This window comes from Triticum urartu, chromosome 3A, assembly GCF_056163025.1.
Source record: "Triticum urartu cultivar PI428250 chromosome 3A, HENAU_Tu73, whole genome shotgun sequence".
In the NCBI taxonomy this organism is placed as follows: Eukaryota; Viridiplantae; Streptophyta; class Magnoliopsida; order Poales; family Poaceae; genus Triticum; species Triticum urartu.
Genome location: NC_141875.1, coordinates 387,229,560 through 387,256,294, shown reverse-complemented (window position 1 = coordinate 387,256,294; position 26,735 = coordinate 387,229,560). Strand labels below are relative to the sequence as shown.

At 44.9% G+C, this 26,735-nt stretch overlaps 1 protein-coding gene across 3 annotated transcripts; it reads right to left on the bottom strand.

Moving 5' to 3' along the window:
* Positions 1–8,172: 8,172 nt before the first annotated feature.
* LOC125544078 (uncharacterized) lies at positions 8,173–25,611 on the bottom strand. Of its 3 annotated transcripts, XM_048707632.2 has the most exons (5): positions 25,186–25,611; positions 24,340–24,391; positions 23,849–23,921; positions 20,353–20,389; positions 8,173–11,703 (listed from the first exon to the last, which is right to left on the bottom strand). In XM_048707632.2, exon 5 carries the CDS (start codon positions 11,529–11,531, stop codon positions 8,460–8,462), a length of 3,072 nt encoding a protein of 1,023 aa, XP_048563589.2. In that variant the 5' UTR covers positions 11,532–11,703; positions 20,353–20,389; positions 23,849–23,921; positions 24,340–24,391; positions 25,186–25,611; the 3' UTR covers positions 8,173–8,459. The 3 variants fall into 3 exon arrangements, with proteins under 3 accessions (XP_048563589.2, XP_048563588.2, XP_048563591.2); XM_048707631.2 differs by lacking the exon at positions 20,353–20,389 and having other exon boundaries at positions 25,186–25,610; XM_048707634.2 differs by lacking the exon at positions 20,353–20,389 and having other exon boundaries at positions 25,255–25,610.
* Positions 25,612–26,735: the final 1,124 nt, after the last annotated feature.

Below are 26,735 nucleotides of genomic sequence, written 5' to 3'. Positions count from 1 at the left end.
AAGAAAACAAATAAATAGGTTATAAGACCAGAAATATCGCATTTTATGTATGTTTTACACTATGTTTTTGTAACACCCCGGATGTAACTTTCCCTATTTGTACTCCAACTCTTGCCGTTTTCGGCGTTAAGTTATATTTATTTCCTCGGGTTCGGGTTTTTGTCTCCGTGTGTTGTTGTCGTTGTCATGCATCTCATATCATGTCATCATGTGCATTGCATTTGCATACGTGTTCGTCTCATGCATTCGAGCATTTTCCCCGTTGACCGTTTTGCATTCCGGCGCTTCGTTCTCCTCCGGTGGTCATTTCTAGCTTTCTTTCGTGTGTGGGGATTAAACATTTCCAGATTGGACCGAGACTTGCCAAGCGGCCTTGGGTTACTACCAGTAGACCGCCTGTCAAGTTTCGTACCATTTGGACTTCGTTTGATACTCCAACGGTTAACCGAGGGACCGAAAAGGCCTCGTGTGTGTTGCAGCCCAACACCCCTTCAATTTGGCCCAAAACCCACCAAACTCTGCTCCATCTCCTAGAGCGTTCGATCACGATCGCGTGGCCGAAAACCACACCTCATTTGGACTCTCCTAGCTCCCTCTATGCCTATATATACATCCCCCCCCCTCGAAAATTTGCGGATCCCCTCTCTAAACCCTAAAAAAATCCCTCTCCGCCGCCGCCGGACAACGTCCGCGCGAGCCGGACGTGTCCGGATCCCGCCGCCTCCAACCAACCGCTGCCACCTGTCCCCGGGGCGGGACCGCTTCGCCGCCGCCGCCCGAGGCCCGCCCGGCCCACGCGAGGCCCCCGCGGGCCCGTTCGCCGCCGCCCGCGCCTCCCAGCTCCCAGCGTCCCGCGCCACCGCCTCCCTCAGCTCCGGTGGCCGGTGCCGCCGCACGCCATCGCCGCCCCGAGCCGGCGCACCCGGCTCCGCCGCCCGGCGCCCTGCCACCACCACCGCCGCGGTCCCCGTGCCGCCCCGCGCCGTTCTCCACCGGCCGGAGCCGCTCCGGCGAACTCCCTCTCTGCTGCTACAGTGATCCTGGCGAGACTCCGGCGAACCTCGACATCCGCGCTGGATCTGGATCTAAAAAATCCCCTCGGTTGACTTTTCCCCCCGGAACCCTAATTTTTTATGCAAACTTTAACCTGTGATATCTCCGCATCCGTAGCTCCGTTTTGGACATATAGTATATCAAAATGTTTGTCTCGATGAGTACATCATTTCATTCCATTGCATCATTTTCATTTGAGTTCATCTTGATGCCCGAAATGCTGTTAGAAGAGGCCTTCATGAGTTAATTGTCAGATCTGCTAGTTCATCTTAGACTTGTCATTTTTGCCATGATTATTGTGCGCATGATATGCCTGTGAGTCCTACATATGTTTTGTTAAGGATTTTGTTATCTTTCCAGAGGTGCAACCCATGCATTTTTTTGATGTGTGTGGTGACTTGTGCAAGCTTGCAAAGTGGTGCACTTGCTAAATCTGTTTTCAGGGACTTAGTAGTTTTCACTAAGTCTGGGATTATTTAGTTCATGATGCCATATGTTCATACTGTTTCCTAGTGATCCGTGCCTCTTTTGAGGATGATCAGTAAAGGAGTTTTGTTAATCTTGTTATGCTCTATCCATCCATGTCTTTGTTTGCAATTATGGAGCACCCAAGCTTGAGTCAATCGAGCTCTACTTTTGCTTCATTGTGAATCTGGGCAGATTGTCAACTTGTTTGCGATTTTGCCGATGTTGTTGTAGTTGATCCGTGCATGCTATGCCATTGTTCTTGCCATGTCTAGCTTGAATTTTGTGCCTTCTTAATAGATGTATGCTTGCCTTGCCATGACTTGCACCGTAGTGAGTGCATCGAGCTCGTTGACGTGCCTTCGTGAGTTAAATTTCAGCATGTCTCAGTTTTCACTGTCTGAAAACTGATTATGTTTTAGCTATGTTCGTGTGCTTGTTAGTATATTTTGTGATCCCTTTTGGCCCAAGGTCACTAAGGGACTTTTGTTAAGCTTGTTGAGTAGCTCTATGCCATGTCTTTCTTTGTTATGTTCAGGTCCTGTAGCATGTTGTTTTATTGCTCCGAAGAGGTCTATATGATCTGAAATTCCAGACAAGTGTTAATTTCACTAAGTCTGAGATCTGTTTGTCATTTGCGTTTTTGCCATGCTTGTTTGAACCTGTTAATGGATGAATTGGCCGTGGCTCAGTGCTAGTCTTTTGTTAAGCATCTTCAATGCTTCCCTGCCATGTATTTTGATGTCATGTTTGGGTGCTGTAGCATGTTCATTTCATTGCATTTAGATGCCTACTTGTTGTAAATCGCAGCCCGTTGTCATTTTTGAAACGCTTGCCATTTCCAAACCGTAACTCCGATTCCGGCGTTCTTTATATCGTTTTCAAGCGATTTCATCTCATCTTTCCAGTGGCACCCTTGGAATTCCAAGTTGAGGCCAGGTTCATGCATTTCCTGTCATATCTTGCATTTTGCATCCCGCATAGCATATCATCATTGCATCATATCGCTTGATCCTTGCACGTGGTTGATTGTTTCCTTGTTGCTTGTTTGTCTTGTTTGGGTAGAGCCGGGAGACGAGTTCGCTAACGAGGAGCCCGTTGAGTTTGCTTTTGAGGATCCAGTCAACTCTGACAACTGTGCAGGCAAGATGATCATACCCTCGAAATCACTACTATCTTTGCTATGCTAGTTTGCTCGCTCTTTTGCTATGCCATTTCTACGATGCCTACCACTTGCTTGAAAGCCTCCTAAATTGCCATGTCAAACCTCTAACCCACCATTGTCCTAGCAAACCGTTGATTGGCTATGTTACCGCTTTGCTCAGCCCCCTCTTATAGCGTTGCTAGTTGCAGGTGAAGATTGGAGGTCGTTCCTTGTTGGAACATCTTTTATTTACTTGTTGGGATATCATTATATTGCTATGTTATCTTAATGCATCTATATACTTGGTAAAGGGTGGAAGGCTCGGCCTCTCGCCTAGTGTTTTGTTCCACTCTTGCCGCCCTAGTTTCCGTCATATCGGTGTTATGTTCCCGGATTTTGCGTTCCTTACGCGGTTGGGTTATAATGGGAACCCCTTGATATTTCGCCTTAATTAAAGCTTTTCCAGCAATGCCCAACATTGGTTTTACCATTCGCCTCCTAGCCTTTTCTTTCCCTTGGGTTCTGCAAACTCAAGGGTCATCTTATTTTAACCCCCCCGGGCCAGTGCTCCTCTGAGTGTTGGTCCACCTGTCAGCTACCGGTGGCCACCAGGGGCAACTCTGGGCTGGCCTACCCGTACCTAGGACAATCTGAGTGTGCCCTGAGAAACAGATATGTGCAGCTCCTATCGGGATTTGTCGGCACATTCGGGCGGTGTTGCTGGTCTTGTTTTAACCTATCGAAGTGTCTTGAGTTACCGAGATACCGAGTCTGATCAGAACGTCTTGGGAGGAGGTCTATTCCTTCGTTGACCGTGAGAGCTTGTCATGGGCTAAGTTGGGACTCCCCTGCAGGGATTGAACTTTCGAAAGCCGTGCCCGCGGTTATGGGCAGATGGGAATTTTTTAATGTCCGGTTATAGATAAATTGAACCTTAATTAATTAAAATGTATCAACCGAGTGCGTTACCGTGATGGCCTTTTCTCGGCGGAGTCCGGAAAGTGGACACGGTGTTGGAGTAATGTTTGCGCAGGTTGTTCTCTAGTTTCTCGCTCGTGCTTTGCCTCCTCTTCTCGCTCTCCTTTGCGAATAAGTTAGCCACCATACTTGCTAGTCGCTTGCCGCAGCTCCACTCATATTTTACCTTGCCTCACCTATAAGCTTGAATAGTCTTGATCGCGAGGGTGCGAGATTGCTGAGTCCCCGTGGCTCACAGATTACTATTACACCAGATCCAGGGCCCGATGATTCCTCTCTAGGAGACGCGTATGAGCTCAAGTGGGAGTTCGACGAAGACTCTCAACGATACTACGTTTCCTTTCCCGATGATCAGTAGTGGTGCCCAGTTGGGGGTGATTGGGACCGTTGTCGCATGTTGGGTTCTCTTTATTTTGGCGCCATAGTCGGGCCATGAGTGTTTTGGATGATGTAATGTTAATTTATGCACTTGATTGACGTGGCGAGTGTAAGCCAACTATGTTATCTCCCCTTTTATTATTACATGACATGGGATGTTTGTGAAGACTGCCTAACTTGTGACATATGCCTTCAATACGATTATGTCTCTAAGTCGTGCCTCGACACATGGGAGCTATAGTCGCATCGAGGGTGTTACAGTTTTTACGTTCGTAATTTTACGTAACATAAAATATATTTTACGGTGAGTATATATTTTCTTACATTCTCTTTTTACGTATGAAATAAGGCAAAATTTACGAAACCTAAAAATACAGTGCATTGACATCAAAATAGAGAGGGGGTGAAGAATAACTATTTCTCACCCAGGGTGACGAATAGCGCGACCCTATATATATATATATATATAGGTAAAACACACACACACACACATATATATATATATGGGGAGGGGCTGGGGGCGCCACACAAAGGGACAGAACATTGTCTTAGCCATGTGCGGCGCCCCCGTCCACCGTTTACTCCCTCGGCCATATTTTCGTAGTGCTTAGGTGAAGCCCTGCTGAGATCGCATCACCATCACCGTCACCACACCGTCGTGCTGTCAGAACTCATCTACTACCTCGCCGTCTTGCTGGATCAAGAAGGCGGAGGACGTCACCGAGCTGAATTTGTGCAGAACGTGGAGGTGTCGTGCGTTCGGTACTTAATCGGTTGGAGCGCGAAGAAGTTCGACTACGTCAACCGCGTTGTTAAAACTCTTCCACTTACGGTCTACGAGGGTACGTAGACACACTCTCCCCCTCGTTGCTATACATGTCCATGGATAGACCATTGCGTGTGCGTAGAATTTTTTTGTTTTTCCATACTACGTTTCCCAACAGTAAGCTTGTATGAATGCATGTTCTTCACCTATTTGTATCTTGTATGCATGCTTTCCACTGCTGTGTTAGTTGCCTTGTGTTTCTATTTCTTCACTTTGATATTCGTCAAATTCATCAGAGTTTGATGAAATTCTTAAAATCTCCCATTCACCCCCCCCCCCTCTGGGAGTAAACCTACGGTTTCAATGGTAGGCTTCACTTGATGATTTGGTCTTAGGGGAACGACCAGCTCGGCATTACCGTGCAGCAATCCACAACGACGGTGATAGCACAGATGACGCTTGCCGGGAGGGGGAGTGTGTGCGCGGGTGCATGACATGCTCTACTGTGGTGACGACGTTGCGAGCGGCACGCGAAAAGTGCATGGCATGGGCACTATTGTGAGCACCATGATTGCAGTTATGTCTTCTTGGCGACATGGGTGACCGCTCTGGGCTAGTCCTGGGGCTGAGTTTTCACATGTTTGTGTATCGATGGATTCTAGGCTCAACAGAAGAGACGGGGAGGGGAAAGGAAAGACTTCATTGTATTGACATGGTCCACGTCCATGAGAGCACATGAAGGACATTGGATTGAAAAGGGGGTAAATGGATTGCCTTATGAATATGCCCTCTTGTGTAGATGCCCTATTATGCATAGAAGGCCTCCACAATCTTTCAAGTAAAAGGGGCGAGCCTAAAAATAGCATTCCATTTTTTGAAGCTTTAGGGCAGAAAGTTTGATTAGTTTTCAAGAGAAAATATTGAACTATGGAACCTCAATATTTTTCCTTGTTTGATATACACCTGATCATGCGATGCCACAAGAATATTCTTGGTTTTTTTTCAAGAGACGGAAATAGTGGTTCCTTCACAAAGGGGTTTTAACAGAGAATTTATTTTAATAGGGAAAGAAATATATTTTCAAGGGTGAAGGGCTTGGAAATAAAATATGTGAAATGTCTTGGGCAGGCGATGATATGTCTAGTTTGACTTCAAAACATTTGAACGAGAGAAAGGGTTGCAATAACTGTAGGAGTTAAATCCAAAGAAGAAATATTTAGAATTTAGAATTTATGTCCAAAGAAATCCAAAATTGAAATCCGGTCTGTGACACAGATACCCCACAACAATGCTTATTGTCACTCAAGTTGGAAAAGTTGTTGAAAAATCCTTGCAATGGGCTCAAAGCAGCAAAGAGGTCATTCACGCATTAGCTCCTACTGGTGTTACTCCTCAAGGTGAACAAGAAAATGAATGTGTGCAAGAAGTTGTTCAAGATAAACAGGTTGTTTCTTAAGCATGTAGAACCAATTTTGCCAGAAGATGTGCAGACACAAGAAGAAGCTTCAGATTGTTTCACATGCTCCAAAGAGGGAGAGCAGTGCATAGCTATGCCTACCTTCTTAAGGTGTGTGGGGGTAGAAGAAGGGAGGGGTTCGGTGATATCTACTCATTGGGAACACCATATGGCTGCTCCCAACCATTTCCTCTTTAACGAGCCCTTTGGGATCCCAGGGTCTCCTGCTCTGACCACATGAGCAAGAACTTGAGCGAGATAAGGTTGGGAGCATAACATTAGGGATATATTGGTTATACGGCAATCTCCTCACTTCGTATCCATGATTCTTCGATGTGTAAAGGATTTCTAAGGGAGGGGTTCGGTGATATCTACTCATTGGGAACACCATATGGCTGCTCCCAACCATTTCCTCTTTAACGAGCCCTTTGGGATCCCAGGGTCTCCTGCTCTGACCACATGAGCGAGAACTTGAGCGAGATAAGGTTGGGAGCATAACATTAGGGATATATTGGTTATACGGCAATCTCCTCACTTCGTATCCATGATTCTTCGATGTGTAAAGGATTTCTAAAATATAGCTGCCATATTAGCTACACATTGGTACAAATAGGGGCGGGGCCCAAAACCTAGCTCGGGAGGAAACTCGTTTGTCTGCATGTCCCCACGTTCTCAAGGATTTTCTTTAGGAAAAATTATGTCAATATTGTTACTTCCCTCTGAAATTGTGACTATGCCATTACGTTTAAGCCATTTATACAAAATGCCACAAGCTTCTTAGTTTATTCTTCAATTATTGCTATTTTTTGTGTCAGCTCATGGTGATGGTTCTTTGATTGAATTGGAAAGGGTGAAAGGTCTTAAAGGCAATGTTGAATCGCCGAAAGGAATGAGAAGGCATGTGGTGAGATTATTTGCCCCAAATAGCCGCTGATCAGAAATGACAAAGGTAGAGTTCCACAATAGTGGCATTTGCATGGATAGCCAAAGTAATGGCATAATCATAATTGAGAGCTACTATACACGACGAAATTACAGCCAATGCATGCACGATCACATGTGGCAGCTCCAGCATCGCGCATACATGCAGGAGGCAATTGTTTTTTTCTATTTGCTGATGCATGCACGGTGTAATCGTTCGCAAATAGTGCAATCTTTGTCGTGTGTAAAGCCATTCCGATCATAATTCAAGGAGTGAAGTGATGGCATTGACATGAGTTTCACTTTTAGTTTCTTACGATCTGCTTTGCATTAGGCATGCAGGCGGTCTGCACCACTAATGATGTTATTGTAACTATTATCATGGTAGTTGTAAAAGCTCTACTCGGACGAAGGCCGACGCATGCCATGTGCCTAATTCCGTCGGAGGAAAGCAGGAGTTCTGGTACGTACGATATGTGCGCTTCAAGAATTATATAAGTCTACGATGAATTACATGCCATGTGCTTCATCAATATGAATTGTGATTGTTGTAGGGCCAAGATCAGATCGTATACTTAATTTCATCATATGAAAAGCAATTCCGAAAAACAATGGTATTCCTTAGGTGCACCCAAACACTGCTGTAGTATTATGGAATCATGTGCTTTCAGTTCCTACGAGAGCAATTTCAGTTTTCACGATCCTTTAAAACCATGTGATCCAATGAAGCCCTAAACACCACTTATATGTGAGAATATATAAAAGGAAAAAAATCCAACAACATATTTGTATATTTGTTAGATTAATGCTTTGTGGTTGTGCCGGGAAATTTGATCTCTTCTACTCTCCGATCTCTTAGTACTGGTAGCAATGTTAAGCAATTTATCTATTTATTAAACTGCTCCTTACCTAGGAAAGGGCATAAATGCATCTCCAAATAGTTCAGCAATGCCAAAAACCTGAACACAAACCAGAATAATGCATGCACGCAGATAGCACACAACACAACGGTAAGCAGAATCCTGATCCAAACTAACAACCATCAAGTTCCCTTTTTTCCAGTCTTTCATAAGGTCCACACCTAGCTTTCATAAGGTCCACAACAGAAATGGCCAAAATACGCCCAAGCACTAGGAAATACGGTAAAACATCTAGAAATACAGAGAGCCTAACTGATCATTTGCTCTCCCCTGCAGATAACACTTTCAAAGTGTGATTAATAACCAGATCACAGTAGCGACCAGATGACTACTTGACTTGATTGGAAGTAATTTAATGTTAGCTTCCAAGTCAGTCGGTCAGCAGGTGCCGCCTCGGACCAGGAAAGCATCAGGAACAGAAGCTGGATCTAGCTCATAGAAGCCACGGAGCGTGCCACTTTTTTCTTCTGTCAGACGGTAAGAAGGTATATGGTGAGAAAACCTCAAGTTCTCATTTGCAGGAATCTCCAGAATACCCCTTTCATTGTCAAACCTGAACACAGCTGTGTAACCGTCTACTGGAGTCAGAAACGAGAACTTTGTGCTAGCTTCAGTGCGCTCAGTAATCTCACCGATGGCATATTCACACGCATCATCGCTGGAAGGAACCCAGTCAGGTGCCCAGTTATTGTTGTAAATGGCCCAAATTTCACCTACTCGCGGGTGAATTTCAAAACGTTGCCCATTAACTTGGCTAGTTTCTACTAAATGAGAGAATGCGTCATTTGAATCATACTTGATCCTCCAGTTGCGGAGCTTAAATGTCCCACAGCTCACAGGTATATCACGCTCCAACCACATCTTCTCTTGCTCCAGTTGAGGACACGCTTCGAGCCAAGTTAAATGCAATCTGAACGGTTCCATATCAACTTTGGTCACCCAGCCGTAATACTTGGGAAATTTGTCAAGATCGCTGTAAAGAGCCCATATCTGGCCACGTTCAAACTTGTTATATGATCGCCCTTCTTCAAAGTTATAAAACTCCGAGTCTGGGTATGTTGCAATAGTACTTGGAGAGGTGCAGAATAGCTGAGAAGAAGAACCAGGCAGACTCGCAGTGCCGCCTTTCTGTTTCTGTCTTGGGGTTTGTTCAAGGGAATCATCTATCCGTTTTCCTCCACTTGGCTGATTTTCCTTTTGAGCACTTGGTTCATTTCCAGGACCTGGTGTACTAATATCACTGGCATCAATGAAACCACTGCTAATTGTCTTGTTGATAGCAACTGATGGAAACGATGCGTCCAGGTTACTAGGAAGTGATACGGTATCTAGTTCAAGAAACCCACCTGCCACACCAACCTTTTCATTTCCTTTTGTCCTATAAAATGGGATATTGTGCGAGAATCGAAGCAGTTCGCTAGATGGTATAACAGAAGATGATCTGTCAATTGCTTTTCCAAATAGACTGACAAACCCCTTAATCTTGACCAAGGGAAAAACAGCAGCTCCAGCTTCCATTGTGAAGTCTGACAGAACCTCCACAACGTCGTACTCGTATGTTTTATGGTTATCTGCATCTGAACACCACTCCATACTCCAACCCTTATAAAGAGCCCATACCTCACCCTTCCTGGGATATATTTCATAGGCACACCCTCTTCTGCCCATCACCCATGGAACAACAGTATGAGAAAACATGAGGGCACCTTTTGATACCTCTGTTTTTCCTAAATTAAACTTCCCACAAGCAACGGGCAGTTCTTTATCCGTCCATCTGTCTTCTTCATCATTAACTGCCTTATGCTCCAGCCAAGTGTACCGAATAGTGGATTTGGTAGCATCTACATGCTTTATTCGAGCATAATACCGTGGCATGCCATCGCGGTCATCATAAACTGCCCAAATCTGATCAACTGCAAACAAATTCACATTCCTGCCTTTATCAAAGTCAAAAAATTCTGGGTCAGGGTAGGTTAATTGTGCAGAATCGCAAGGATTCTTCGCAGCAGATGCATCACATGTAGATTCTTTCTTAACACTTTCCTGGTTCCCTTCTTTGGCAGTGCTTCCTTTCTCTTCATTGTGTGCTTTGCTAGGGACATGAGCTTCACCAGTTTTTACATCAGCACGAGCAACATTATCAAACATTTTTTTACAACTAGTGTCAGCATTTGAAAACCAATCTTTTAGTGTTCGCCTTTTTTTGCTAGGGGGAACCGGGGTACTGGCATCATGGTTTGCCTTTCTCCTAGCTGATCTCCGGGGACTAGGGCTGCCAGTAGCACTTGGCTCTGCTGGTGTATCTACTACCCTACTGCATGGGTTTTTACTATAAGCAACATCTGGACCAGCAGGGTCAGATGCCATTCTTCCACCTGCCTTGTCATTTGCACTTGGTGCAGAAGATTTAGACATGTTCCCTGTTGAAAATTCAACCCCGCTTTTTCCACCTGCCCCTGCATGGTTAACCTTCTCCTCACCACCCGCTCTGGCACTCTTCATATGTTCAGCAGTTTGTGCTCCATTCACCGAGGGCTTAGCATCACCATTCAACCTAGAAGGAGAGAACTTTGTAGAACAGTCTGGTTGACTGGGAAAACCACTCTGTTGTCCAACACCTCTGATTGAATTTGATGTGAATACAGAAGGCACATCCTGTACATTCAGCTTAGAAGCAACAAAATATTTACTGCAGTTCTGACAGCGGATGCGATGATTTAGTACGCCACTGTAGTACTGATATCTTGTTCTACAGTGAATGCATATGGTCCATATTGCCTGTCCAGCAGTGTTTGATGGAACTGGTGGTTCACCTCCTGCTACACTACTTCTATTTGCACCAGGTTTCTTCATCTGTTCTGTAGCTGTCTGCTTTGGTACTGCCGCCTGCTTTGGTATTGCCGCCTGCTTTGGTACTGCCGCCTGCTTCGGTACTGTTGCCTGCTTGGGTATTGCTGCCTTCTTTGATTGGGTAGCCTGCTTTGGTTGGGTACCTTGCTTTGGTCCTGTGGCCTGCTTTAGTTCTGAACCCTGCTTTGGTGCAATTCTGGAAGCAACCCTCCACTTGATGTCATATGCAGGTTTTTTTGTTCGATCAGACAATGTTGAGTGAGCTTCTGCTACCAATTTAAAAGCAGCTTCTGCACCAGGGTAACTATTTTTATCAGGGTGAAGTGAAAAGGCAAGCTTCCGGTACTGCTTCTTTATGGTTGCCTCATCAGCCGTTACATCCACTTGGAGAATCCCGTAGAAGTCCAACAACTCATTGATCTTTGCCTCTGCTGCACAATGCACTTCGCAGACAGTCAACAGTTGAGATAAGTTTTCAAGTTCTGGAAAAATCCTTTGTGCTTTCAGTGCAATCCTTTTAGCACCAACAAAGTCTTTGCTTTCTAACTTTTTTAAAGCAATTTCCCTAGCCTTGACGGCCTCTTCTCTGTTGGATTCCATAATACTGCTCCTGATGTTGGTTCTGAAAACCAACCACACGCCTTCACATAAAATGCTATGAGCTGAAGAAGGCTATGTAAGACCCAAATTTGATTTGAGTCTCCCTGTTCAAACAATCTCAAATATGGGACCAGCTGTCAGATACAAACAAGATCGCCTGGTGTGTCAGGTCCTGGAATTTGTCAAAGAATAACAGAAGTTATAAGACCATATTTATATCCAACGAAATACACACTCATGGGATTGCATGATGATGATGCTACTTTGTGAAGTAAATAATTAATAACAGACAATGCAGATTGGATAGATCAACAGACAACCTTTTCTCAGTAGCAATCACTTGAGTGTAATACTGGTTATCATGTGTAGCAGTGTAGGTTCTATTCTATTTGTCAGATAATTTGTACTAAGATCTAAAAAATTGAATGATAAGATCACTACAGATTTGGGATTTGGAGGGTCTAACTATGGCTAATAGTCACATTTAAGTCCATATATGCATCATTTGTACAATGTTAACAATCAAACTAGTGCATGGATGGAATCTAAAGTCAAATTAAATGCCTGTCAGATTGTATAGAACACAATTATATAACTTTGAACTATGTTGGTACCACTAATGTGCTAATAGGGTCACCGAAGATACAATATCACTAATTAATCTGCGCGCACAGAGATGGAGACACTAATCAGGCTGTGTAGTTTCTGCCTTCAGTGGCTTGTGATGATACACGATACTGATTCCATTATTTGGAATGGAACTGGGTAGGCAACTAGGTATGATGGATCTTGATACAGTGGGATCCACAAGTATCACCATGTCAGGCACTCAATGTCCGTTTGCAGTAAGAGTCCAGTTATCTCCTACTCCCTCCGTTCCTAAATATAAGACCTTTTAGGGATTCCACTATAGACTACATACAGAGCAAAATGAGTGAATCTACCCTCTAAAGTATGTCTATATGCATCCGTATGTAGTTCATAGTGAAATCTCTAAAAGGTCTTATATTTAGGAACGGAGGGACTAGATGATAGTCTAGAAGTATCCAGGGTGTATGTGTCCTAAGTAGGAAGAGTCTTTGTGGGTAAAATCCAGTCGTCTCTTAGATGGACCCAGCCTGGTCTAGAAGTATTCAGCGTGTGTTGAATTACTGTTTAGTGAACAGCAATCAATTTGAAGGGTCTACATAAGGATGTATCCCTCTTGTAAGGAAGGAAGCAATATCTAGTTTCTACCTATGCTTCTCTTCTACCCCTCTAATTCTCCAATCTTTCCCCACTACCCTTCTGCTGTACCACAGCGCCTACATGGCGAGGGCACCCACCGAGTATCCCACCCTACAACTTCCGTAGCCAACGTCGGCTACAACACTCAACTACAAGAGTCACACATATTGGTCAACTCATGGCAAAATCATGATGCAAAAGGTGAATTCTCGTTATCCGTGTCCATCTAATACTCTCAAGGATGGTATACTAATCGCAGTGCATCTACCATATGCATCCTTATATTCAAAGGCACAAGAGCTATGAATAAAGAGGAACCCCAGGACAGCGAGAACAACTTCACAGGATTTGTGGCTTCACCGGCTTCGAGGTTGAAGCTCTGAAGCCAAAGCCCCTAGCACCAAGTCCAGGGAGCAACGATTCTTTTACAAAACCAATGTTTTGTAACAATTAGTTCCGCGTTAGCTTTCCTAGAAACATCAATGTGGTACTATTGGCTCTGAACTGACAAGAAAATTATTTTCTCTATATACATCACCTGTTTTGATGACAACTCCTATTCTTCCGAGACAGCAAGATTTCTCTATTGACTCTGATTACAATTTGTACAGTTAAATTTTGTGGTAGGTTGGGCACAATGAGAGGAGGCAAGGACAAGCATGACGAGATAAGTAGCCCTCAAGTTCATACAAGGAGCAAGGACAATTGGAGAAGGCAAGGACAAGCATGATCTTAGCTACCGTGTTGGGATATTGTATATGGCTCATGATCACGTAGTTAGGGCCCGTTCGGCAACGCCCCGGCTCTCAACTCCAATAACTCCACAATGGAGCTGAGCCGAACGCGCGAACTCCGTGGAGCTCAAATCTAGAAGCTAGCTTTTCTCTTAATGCAAATTTGATGGAGTTGGAGAAGCTGCCTTTCCCTGGCTCTGTGAAAATGAAGGAGTTGGAGTTGAGCGTTATTACGAGGTGCTGCCACCGCCAAGTGACCTTTGTGTACCAGTTCGGAAAATCTCTCCTCCGTATCCGCTCTCTCACAATAGAAAAAAGGTGTCGTTGTATGTCTACCGAGCTGGGCTTTGCTCCCTTCCCTCTCAAACGGGCCTCAGCCCCATCTAAATGGGTTGTCAACCCATGTCAGCGACGAGAAGCTGGAGCTGCGATGCCGAACGTTTATTCCACCACTAGTTCTCACATGAGAAGCTGGAAACCGGAACGAGGAGTAGAAGTTGAGGAGTTTGGGAAGCTAGGCTGTTGCCAAACAGGCCCTTAGTATATACATGCCTATCCAAACAATGGCAAATAAGTTTGAAGTGCAAACAACTCCATTAAGTGATGGGTTGCTCCCTGGAATTGCGGGCATGTTTGGTCGTCCTCCACATTATGCCACACTTTTGTGCCACAAGTGTGGCATGCCAGAGTTTTTGTGCTGGCCAAATTGATCGCCACACTAGTAGCAGAAGTTGGCTAGCAGCTGAGTCTATAACAAGTGGGGTATGTGACTAAGAAGTGTGGCATGCCACAACTGTGGCTTAACCAAACATTTGTCACACTTATGGTAGAAAAGTGTGGCAAACTGTGGATCCAACCAAACATGCCCTACATGTAAGATAGTGATAGGGTAATCATTCTCGGCTTAATCTATGTTCTTTTAACATTAACAGTGACAAATATCATTATTTTCATTGTTGCTTCACAACACGGACATCATTTTACAATGTGCTGCTTTTATTTGTCACCATTTGCTGATTCTATTGCCACTTTGCTTCACTGTTTTCTCAGTCTAGTATCAGAATATATTTTGTGAAAAATATAATAGCTCAAATGAATATTTTTCAGAGTACTCATGAAATCACAAATATGATTCGCACAAATGCAATTTTAGTCATCTGTTAGGATAATTACTGCATGCCTCTTCACTAACAGAAAGTTTCGATGAACGCAAAGAGACCCCCTCACCTCCCGCGTGGCGACGGGGAGGGAACCCTAGATCGCGCCGCCTGGCCTCCCTCCTCCCTCCACTATCCTCCCTCACCGCCGCCAGCGGGCACGGTCGGGCAAAGCGGCAGGGCTTCCTAGTCCTCTCGCTCGAGCGGTTGGCGCGGGCCGGCGGCTCTGGCCAGGGCGTGGCGTACGGGTGTTGGGCGCCACGGCGAGGCGTCGCACGGGCGCGGTGACCCCATGCTGGTGTTGCGGCGGCGCAACTGGCAGCACGGCGGCGGTGTGCGCCTAGGGATGTGACGACGGTCGGCTGACTCGGGCGGCTAGGGCTGTGGGCAGCGCGGTCCGCGGGCGGCCGCCTCTGCCGTGGCGCTCAGCTGGCGGAGGTGGCGCGGCACTGGTGGTTGTCTCGCCCTCCTCTGCTTCTGCTGTCCCCTGGAGCAACGGCTGGTGGCGGATCTCGATGGCCGGTGCGGTGGTCCAATGCTCGGGCATTTCTGGCTGGCCGATGGTGGCAGGAGCGTCTCGGGGATGGAGGCAAGGGTGGCCCCATCCCTAGCGTCGCCGAGATCTGGGGGGTCAGACCGAGTGCGACGGATGGGCTGCAGCGAGGATCGCGGCCGCCGGCAAATTCCTCTTGTCCAGATCTGGACGGTTGGGCCCTGCTACTGCATCAGGGTTCGTTTTGGGGCAAAAGGTGGGACCTTGCTGCCTCTAACCAATCTTCAGCTTCTGTGGGCTTTAGCAATGGTGGAGGGGCGATCTCGGATGTCGGGGCAGCGGCCCTGGAGGTGGGCACCGTGGGGCTCGTGGGCAGAGCTCGCGTCTTGGGTGCTCACTGGTGGCCATGGCCGTGCAGGCGGCGTGGTGGCCGGGGTACGGCAGTGGTCCTCATGATTGGCCTACTTCGTATCGGAGACAAGTAGTTAGCCACTGCTTTTGAACTTCGTATTGGCCTACTTCGTATTGAACTTCACGAACCATAAATTACAGAAATAAGGTTGGGAAGGCCTAAGGCAAGACATGCAGGTAGATCATATCAAAACAGCAATGTGAATATGAGTAGCTTCTACATGCACAACGATATGGATTTCACACTTGTTAGCCACTCCTTATGCTATTACGTTACATGTTTTTCTAGTAAATTTAGTTATATGCTCAGCTTGGTCTACATCATTTGAGTTCAAGGTCACCATTTCTTAGCCCTCTGAACAAATTTGCAGGTAGATAGCCTAGGTATTCTATAGCAGTATCCATAATGTTATTCAGATTCAATCCATGAACAAAATGAATGTAGCTCTGTAGCACTAAATGCGGCCATGAAAAACACAAACTAAATGCTTGCACGTGTTGTTTCACAGTGCATAAGTGAACTGCTTATGCCGTGCATGCTGCTTTTAAATTTTGATTCAGACAGTTCAGTGACCTAACGGCATCGCCTAACTTATAGAAAAATATATGGAACCGACATAGCGCAGTGACAAACCACAGCAAACAGCAACACCGTGCTACATGTAACACCAGCGCAGCACTTAACCCGTCCACAACCAACACCAGTACCGCTACATGCAGGCCTCACAAAACTCGCACTGCATCCAAACCACCACCGATGCAAAGAAACATAAGCCAATGAACAAACAAAGGGTGTGTTTGGTTAGAGGAACAGAGTTGAATGTAATGAGTTGGTTCCACACCTACAAGTCATGTGTTTGGTTGCAAACTGGAACAGAATGCACTGATTCCCCAGGGAGGAACTTGAGCTTGTGGCTGTTTTCTCTTTTTCTTAGAATATTGTTATGCTTTCAGTGGGATTTCCTGATGGTGAAGGGGACCTGGCCGGGTACAACTCGAGAGTGGCTGGTGCAGTTTTTTTGGTTTTCTGGATCATTCGTGCTGCATCTGGAGCGATGGTGCGTACATGTCTCTGCTAATTACTGCTAATTACCGGACACATAACCAGCAGCTACTGCCTCACCGCTCATTATCCCGTATAAAAAGGTAATTCGCCGACGCATCCCCCTCCCCACCTTCCCCCTCCCTGCATCTACTCCACCTCCACTCGGCCACGGTCACAAATCATAGGTGCCTGTCATGCCGCTGCCGCCATCTCTCCCCCTTGAGTTCACGCTGTCACCGTCGATGGGAGGAGTGTAAGCCGCCGCTCGCGCCGCTGCTCTCTGTGCCAAGTTCACACAGCATTGCATGCGTACACCAACGTTCCGAACTCTGCTTCAGTTCATGGTCGCCTGCAAGGGAGCGCCGCAGCCGTTGTCCACACCCCCTCCACCCCAACAACTTCCTCCTTTAGCACACTGCTGCTCAGCTCCACCTCTGGTCACCCCATACTGCACCTAAAGCCTGCTTGAGGACGCTTGGATGAGGAACACAGCCACCACAACCACGCTTCCTTCACCCTCTGTCTTTAAGTCTCCAATCATACTCGGACTCTTTTCTTCTTCTTAGCTTCTGGTATGTGCAAATTGGGCTTTGGCATCCACAAATTCCGAGACGACTTGTGTGTATCTCATAGCGATTTGGCATGTTTCTGAATTTTATGAATTTAGGAGAAGTACATATTTGATGTTCCTGGCAATACTTTGATATTTTACAAGATGTAGTGCCAAACTTGCATGAAGAAATCCGGAGTGTGCTTAATTTTCTGGACGATCTCCGTTGTGAAAATGCGAAGAGAGGAGAAAAGGGCTACACACCAGGTCGCGACGACCTAAGAAGCACGGATACAGGGACGGAGACACAGGGATACAGCAGTTTCCAAAGACAGCCATTCAGGGATACAGCGGGGTATATAAGTATTTAGAAAAATAAATATGAAAGTATTTTGAAAATGGATATGTATAAAGATTTAACAAGAATTTTTTAGTACTGGATATATGTTGTCTCCTTTCTATTCAGGAAAGACTGAGAGCAGTCCACTTAGAGCCTATGTAGCTCTCCGTCCACTTAGAGCCCACATGTAGCTCTCCGTCAACTTAGAGCCCATGTAAGGCCCAATTCCAGAAAACCCTAGACTAGTAGCACTCCAGCCATCCCCAACTTCCCATTCTCGCACTGCCTTTCTCCAGCCGCCAGTGAAGAAACGACAACGCCGCCAAATCGGCAGCTTTCATCACCCTCTTCTCCCTGCCCAAATCTTCTTCCTCGCTGGCCACCACAATCCCATCTTCCTTCCTGCCCGGAGCTTCTTCCTTGTTGGCGGCCGCCTTGCCATCTTCCTCTACCAAGATCTCCTTCCTTGCTAGCAGCCACCGAGGTTACCTGCTCAACCATGGTTGCTATCGGGAGGAGAACTGGGCAGCAGCATGGTCACTGGAGGCTGGCTGCCGAGTGTCCACGCCATATCCCGATTTTATTTCTTTTTTTAATTTGAAAAAGTAGGATACTGCGGGATACGCGTATCCCCGTGTCCCCCATATCAGGACGGCAAATCCGCAGTTCTGGCCGTATCAGTGCTTCTTAGGCGACGACTCAATCTCCTCCACCACACGTGGGATCGATCCCTCGGTCCGCCTACCTCCCTCGGATCAACCAGCACCACAGCGTTGTGAGACCAAGATCTTAGCAAGAGCACATGGCGTTGGCGGCTTTGGCATGGCCATGCCTGGTGAGTCCCCACGCCCTCCCCTCTTGCTTTACGCTCATGGTTTATTTTTCCTTTCTTTTTCATCGATCTTGGCAACCATGCGAGCAGGAACATATGTTATTCTGTGGCTGATGGGGGAGTTGGCAATTGACTTGTCGAAGCAGAGCAAGAGCGCTTCATGGAGCTGAAGTCTGAAGAGGAGGAAAGTGCACTCATACGTGATGTTCAAGTTCGACGACAGCAAAGAGGAGGTCGTGGTCAGCGACCAAGGAGAGTTGCTTCTTTGTTTGGCGCAAGGGTACTGCATCAGTGGACAATGAGAGAAGCAGCCATAGTCACGAAGTTGCGGCCCTAGGCATGTCTGTTCGCCAGCGGCATCATCAACGTCGTCGCCGCTCAACTGCTCCAGCCGATACTATCCGATAAGAGCAAGAGGTGACCCTCCCCCCCCCCCCCCCACAGTCCGTCGTGACCCGAGGTACAGTTGCTTTTTTCCTGGATGGGATATGGCGCTCGGCTAGATGAGGAGGCTGCAGGCAATGGTGGGCCCTGGAGTTGGGATCGTGGTCATTCTTCGAGTCCACGCTGGACCTGATCAAGATGTCGTTGGCCAAAGCGGGCGTGCCCATGGCCAGGCACTACGATGGTGCCGCTGTTGTGGAGTCATCGTGCGGATCTGTATGACCTTTTTCCTCTTTTCTTTTATTTAATTGGTCTTTTTCTTCTCTTTTGACAAGAACCTTTTGTACATTCTACAGATCAATAAACTCTATAGCAGTACTTTTTTGACAGTGCAAATCAAGTGTAAACAAAGAGGCTCAGTGTACGCCGTTTTAGATAGTGGCATAGTCATCATCATATAACCTTGAATTTGGAAATTATGTTTATTGTGAAACTTTTCCGGGTGAAATTACACAAACGCATTTCTAGTATGTAGTTTAAGGAGCTGTTTGGATTGTGACTATGTTTGCCATATATTGCCACATTATTTTTGCCACACTTTCCATACTTGCCTAACTTGAGTTGCTCAAATTGTTAGCCACTCTTTGGCTTGCATAAGGGAATCTTGCCACACTTTTTGTGTTTATGACATGTGGGGTTCACTTATAAAAAAAATCTTGCCTTAGGTGTGGCTAGAACCAAACACCCACCTAAGTTAGTCAAACTTGCCTAAGGTGAGGTGTGGCAAAGTGTGGCAAGATGTGGCTAGAAACCAAACAACCCCTAAATATTTGCAAGGATATCAGTAGTCAAAAAAATAAAAATTATATTAATCAGATTACTATTACTATTATTATTATTATTATTATTATTATTATTATTATTATTATTATTATTATTATTATTATTATTGGCTCACATCTTTAGAAATCAGAGACTCTGCATATCACGGTTACGAAACATGCATCAGATTCGGCTACATCTAGACTTAGCTTCATACAAATTATTTCCTTTTGAATTCAAGTGCTTTTAAATTGTCAAAATATGTTCATTTACTTGTGTTTTTTCTTAGAACTCCATAACTGTGCCTTAATTTTCTTTTCAGACCATCACCTTTTGATCCCCATCTCGATCTCTCTACTTTCTTCAGATTTTTTACTGTTGCCCGTTTCTGAGTTTGATTTTCTAATTTTGATTCAGAATTTCAGATATTCAAGTGTTTATGGTGCTAACAATGGATATTCATATATTCCTACGATCTTTGTACTCCGTTTTGTATTCCATTTAATTTTGGTCATAACTTTCCCCTCTATATGTATGATGCTTACCAAGCGCATTGTATGATACTTCCTCTGTTCCTAAATATTTGTCTTTCTAGAGATTTCAACAAGTGACTACATACGGAGCAAAATGAGTGAATCTACACTCTAAAATATGTTTATATACATCCGTATGTGGTCGTCCATTTGAAATCTCTAAAACGACAAATATTTAGGAACAGGGGCCCTATGTGTTCTCCTGGTACTACAAGATTAGAATCTTCTTTCTATGTTTTATGTTGTTGGTTATGGTTGACTGCCAATACATAAGAGTGAGCTAAAGAACTTACTGATCATGTTCTTCTTCCGGTTCTCATAGAAGAATTTCTGCTAGGAAAATCATATTTAGTTTACAGCAGTGTGAATGAAGGTGCAGAAAGTACATAAATGTGAAATCGCAAGTATTCTTCTCTGGTTCCAGTATTATGTATCTGTTTGCTCTCCCTCCATCTTATTTGTGTACATATAGTATGGTCAAGCAAGCAAATGAACAGAAAATCAATTAGCATGTAACATCCATCATACTCTTCTCAATGAATTACCTTATCGCTTAAGCAACGCTTAAGCGTCTGAAGCGGGACGCTTTATAAACAATGCACATATGTTTCATACATTTATTTATTAGTTATTTTCAGTCACAGGACAAGGGGGCAACATTTTCCAAACTGCAAGTGTGTTTTTATCTATGCTTCCAACCTGCAACTGTGTTTTTACCTCCAAACTGTGGCATCGACATGTAGAGTTTGCAATGCAAATTTATGCCATATATATGGATAAGCATTCCAGCTTGCTCCCCTTGGTGGCTCACCAGTGTTCTACTATGCTGTGCTTGAAGTGGTAGATTCATGCCATTTGTTGATGAAAGGACTAGAAAATAGACGCACATGCCTGAATATGTTTGGTGTTTAAGACTGAGCAGAAAAAACTTAAAACAATATATTGTCCTTTTTTCTGCTCAGTCTGTGCTCGATGTTCCGCGTGCTTGAATTCAGCTAGTTCCTCCTAGATGCCAAACCAACTCATTCCTCCAAATCGCTGGAATCACGCGGAACCACCCCCTCTCTCAACAAAGAGCCCATCAACGCAACAAGCGGAGTGGCCGGAGCGAACCGCAGCTGCCGCTGGCCTCAAGACAATGTCGGCGTAACTGTCAGCAGGAGATCTCGAGGGAGAGAGATCCAGGGCCATGGAGCCAGCCTCCTCTGTCCGCGCTATCTTTCACTTTCTAGAACAAGGTCGCCCTCCTCCTCTATGACCTCAACCAGCAGGTGACGCACTGGTGACGAGCAGAAAAGAAGGAGAGCAGTTGTGGCAGGCAGGACTTCTACCAAAGCTGGTGAGCTAGTAAACATCAGCAGCTGACCAAAACCTACGAGCGTAGCAGCAGCGGTGATGTTTGATGCTTACGATATACGACCGACAATGTTCGATGCTAAGATTTTGCTTCCCTATTTTGAGTGCATGACTTGTATTTTGACCAAATTTTTGACATGTACAGACAGATATTGAGGAAATGTCAGGAGCTATAATACCAACAATGTAATATACGTATGTGAGAGTCTTGCCATTCCTACGTTCTGCTCCCTCAACCAAACGCTGACATGGAACCATTCTATTCCACCTAATTGCCTCCACCAAACACTGAAATGGAACCGACACATTCCAGTGGAATCGAACCATGACATCCCATTCCACTTTGTTCCCAAACCAAACACATCCAAAGATTAGCATTCAGACTACAAGAATATAGCCCAGAAAGAAAGAACCCAGTGCCAAACATGGACCAACAGCGATACGCTGAAGAGGAAACGGAGCGGCAACGAACACGTCTGCTTCTAGTATTATTATGTCTAGGATTTTTTTCAATATGCTGTATGGTAATTATTGTACATAGTGAGAGCAAACATATGAATACATTATGTGTGTATACAGACAATGACAAACTTAATATAGGTATATACAATGATGAATATATAAAATTTATTCTCTTGCTTAATTGGGTGCTAAAACAGTCCAAACAGAATGATATTATCAATTAAACAAAGCATAATCAAGTTTAGGCTGGCATACGCACAAGCCGAAGCCACATAGAAGGGGCCCTTAAAGCTAGGTCTTGTGCTTTTCTAATTAAGCAATGAGAACAGTAATCTTCCTTCCTCAAAGTTTGTCATATGATTTCATCTCATCTCAACCAAGTCGACAGCACCCGCTGATCTTCCAGGTGGTGATTTCCAGTTTGTGCACCTTCATACACAAATAACACCTAGGAAGCTCAGGTACTGCAGAGAACTGGCGCATCAGTGGCAGGATACGTCTGGATACATAATCCGTATGTATCAGATTATTTTTATTTCGATAAAATTAAATTAATTCAAATACCAGAGGGATACAGCCAGGATACTAGGCTGTTGGAGGGCGGCTGGCGGGTGCAGGTGGCAATGAGGCAAGGATAAAAGGCTAGGTTATTCTCTTCCCGCAAAAAGAAAGGCTAGGTTATTCTCTTCCCGCAAAAAGAAAGGCTAGGTTATTCTCTTTTCTCTTGTTAGTTAATCCTTGGCTTATCTCATATTTAGATGAAATGATGAATCTGAGCCTTCAGAACTACTTAATCAGAACTGTAGAAACTTCATACTGAAGAAATTACTTAGAGAATTCATGACCTGTGAGACAAACTTTTGCACTGTTTATCCTCAGTAGAGAATTCATGACATGAAAATTGCCTTTTGCATTTGCTTTATGGCAATTTTTAGTGAAAACTAAATTGTTCAGAGCCACCACCTGTTTTTTTTCCTTGATGAAGATTTGGTTTCATTAGCCTAGGCTATTGCCTACGCATTTTTCTGATCAGTCCCCACATTTTAGGCAAAATACCTCACCCCCTCCTATGTAAGAATCCTGGCTCCGTCCCTGCCTGGGCAACGCCGGTGCGGCGAGGAAAGAGGAGGACGGCCTCCGTTGATCCCTCCCCAAAACTGGCACCACACTTGAGAAGAGAAAAGGTAGCAACCACTAATCCACCCAGCAAATCTGAGTGACCTTTTCTTAGCCATGGTGAGTTTGAGATTTTACCCTGAGTGTCCTTGCTTTGTTGAAATTGGTCCTCATTATCTACATATATGCGCCTCACACTATTTTAGGATGTGCCGCAAATGATCTAGGCAACAGCCAACAGGCCATTATGGAATCATGTAGACATAATAGAGGCAGATGCATAAGGTGGGGGAAATGTTCGATTCAGGTGTAAGTATTGTGCACAACAATACAGAGGAAACTACAAGAGTTCAAGCACATTTGATCAAGATATCCAAGAGGGAGATCAGATAATACCCAAATGCGACTGATCCTACTCTTCGGCAGCTTCAAACTGAAGTTGCAGCGGCTGAAGAAAACTAGGATTATATTAATGGTGCATTTTCCATGTTCCCATTGCCTTATTAGTATTTCTAAACTGTCATATTTTCATCTAATCATTAATTTCTATATATTTACGTATCATGGTGTCGCCAAACCAGTATCAGTATCGCCATATCTGGACAACCTACGACAACAGCACCCTAAGGCTTTCAAAAAAAGTTCAAGCTCAATAAGCACTTCGAGTTCGGCTCAAGCCTTAAACTAGCCGAGCTCAAGCCTAGACTCAAGCCCATGAGGCTAACGAGCTTGAGCTCAAATAGCTGAGCTCAAGCCTAGCCTCTATTTTTATGTATTTAGTAACTCACATGACATGCCAATATGAAACGTGAACATCCAAAAAAGGGGGGTCAATGGTTATGTGAAGCCACTCACCAAAGAAACGTAGATCAGAGTCGGTACCAGGTGCACAAACTCCAAGTCCAGTAACTCTTCTTGAGGAAGAAGCCTGAGTGACAAGACAAGACAATTAGAGGACAATGGGAGAAATTGTACATATTGCTAATTTACAATTAAACAATGTAAACACAGCCTGCATGATTTGCTTAAAAAGGGGCATACCCAGTGCTGAAAGCTCCCACACAAGGTGGGGCCTGGGGAAGGGAATTTCTAGACAGCCTTACCCATACATAATAATTCTCACATGGAAGACAAAATGGAACTGGTAACAAATGGTGGTGCCGTAAATGAAGATGACCAAGTATCAAACTGTAACCGAATTAAACCATATCAAAATTATACACTAAGCGATATATTCCTTGCCAGCCATGCTGATCGAGTTTGCAAATGCTAGGGATTCCCTTGGGTGCACACGCAATCCAACAAAAGAATGGAACACATAGCCAGAAATCCAGAATATGGCATACCTTCAGACAAGCTAGCAGCTCCAAATGGTCAATGCAAGTATCAGCAATGTAGCTGCATCCATTGAGACAAATATCAGATTTGAAAGATATTTGTTGAATAAAACTTTTACCATACTTGGTTGCATAAATACAAAATTCACAGGTAACTTGTGTCAACTAGCAACTTGTATTCAATATGCCATTGGTTTCAGGGACATACATTTGCTAGTAATGCTAAACCTATGGGGTAGTGCTTGGTCTGGCTTGTCTGGAAGGAAATCTGAGGAAGGTAAGATGTCATAATTAAAGTCTTAAAGATAATATATAAATTAGTATCCTCGTCAAAAAACAGACAATTTTTTAACTCTCACTAGGAGATATTTAACTACCCTGTTTACATTCTTCATATTCAGAACACAAAAGAGAGGCCATGTTCTTATCATTTAAACTTGACAAGAGCTAATTCAAATATTAGTTGACTTCAAGAAAGAACCAATTAATATATAATGAGGAATAACTCAAAGCAGATTTCTCAGAAAAAAAATACTAAAGTTGGTATTTCAATGTTTACTCGAGCATGGCCAGGCACTGTTTGCGATCCTAGTCCAACATGTGCACATGACTTTGACTAGAGAATGAGGCCCTTCATTGTGCTGTCTTGGTAAGGTGGACAGTTAGCACTGCTGGATCTCAAGAAACTCTGCCTATTGGTCCTCTAATCAGCCCAACACTAGTTTAAGCCCTAATTACAATATCTCGATTTACACTCACATGAGTTCAAAGCTACACCCTCTGTTCACTAATTCAGAACTGCCAAAACGTCCTACATTGGTGAACAGTGGTAGTACAACATAGAAGAATTCTTACCGATCGGACAGGGCCGGCAGCGACTGGAAGCAGACGAGTGTCGGGGCGAGATGGAGATGGAGAGGTTACCCGTGACAGACTTGAGCCCGCCCAGGGAGAATGCGTGCAGTCCCGGCGGAGGAGGCAGGCGACGGAGCAGGGCTGGGCGGAGGTGGAGGTGGCGGCGGCGTAAACCCTAATCCCCGTCTCTGTCCGCCATTTTGCCCGCGCTGAGAAGGAGCGAAGGGAGAGGTGGGGACGGCAGTGGCGACGGTCGAGCTAGGGCCCCTCGCGCCGCCGAGTTGGAGCTCCTCGCGCCGTCGAGCTCGTGCTCCTTGCGCCGCCGCCGCCGCCGCTGCGTTTCTTGCTTCTCTCTGGCTTCCCTTCTCCGAATTTTAATTGGGGCCAGACGGGTGCAAGAGTTTCTAGATCGATCCGGAGGAAAAATAATGCGGAAAGGGTGAAACCAATCCCTAAAACGGGCCTCCAACCAGGCCCCGGAAAAGGTCTTACTGTAACTGTTGGGGCGTGCTTTGTTGGTCGCATAGAGCCCAATCAAACCCATGCGAAAAGAATTTGACTTTTTTTTTACAATAATACAACTTTATTTCTCAAATAATAGATAGGTCATTTACAAGCATGTGAGAAATAGAGTCAGGAGGGTTGGAATCTCAAAGTGAAGAAGCTCTAGAACTAAAGGAAAGCTTTGCTATATAATTTGTATCTCATTTGCTTCACGGAAGCAATGATGATACGAAATTTTCCCAAACTCATTAGTAAGGTTATGGCATTTCCTTACCGTCATAACTTCAGGGCCAAAGTAATCCTCATGTTGGTTCAAGGTTTATACCGCAAATGTATTATATCTGACTCAACAATCACTCAGGTGCCTCCAATATTTGCTGCCAGATAAAGCCCATTACAAATAGCACTCAATTTTGCACAATCGACATTGTTAACATGTGGTAAAAAAACCAGTTAGTTGTAGCCAGAAAACCCCCCTTATCATCACGTGTGACAACCCCTGTGGCACCCCATTGCATGTCAGGATGAAATGTGGCGTCCACATTGACCTTGACTAAATCCTGAGGCGGTCTCTTCCACATGTGATCACTCTTTCAAACTGGTTGACTCGGAGTCACTACTCTTGCAAAGTTTGTGGCCAGTACTTTGATAGAAACACTCGTACGATCAGGCGAATGGATAGTCTCACCCCTCACAAACTGGCGTCGTTGCCACCAGATATACCATGCTGCAACAACAATCAGCTCTGCCATTGGTAGGTCCCCATAGTTTGCCTGGTTTCTTTCTAAAATTTCCATAGTAACAATCCCGAGCGATCTTCTACCACTGCCTTCATAATGACCTACTCCAAGCCTAAAGCAGCCCAAACTTTCAGCGTTCTAGTGCAAGTGAACAAGCAATGTTGTATATCCTTCAACCCAATTTTGCACATCGGGCACCAGGCAGTGACAGGAATATGGCGACTAGCTAGCACGACGTAACATGGGAGTACTCCACGCAGTACCTACCTTACAAAATGTTTGAATTTACCAAGGACTTTTAAACGC

Bases quoted from the DNA above. Each gene is read 5' to 3' on its own strand.
- LOC125544078 (XM_048707632.2), bottom strand. From the start codon at position 11,531: ATGGAATCCAACAGAGAAGAGGCCGTCAAGGCTAGGGAAATTGCTTTA.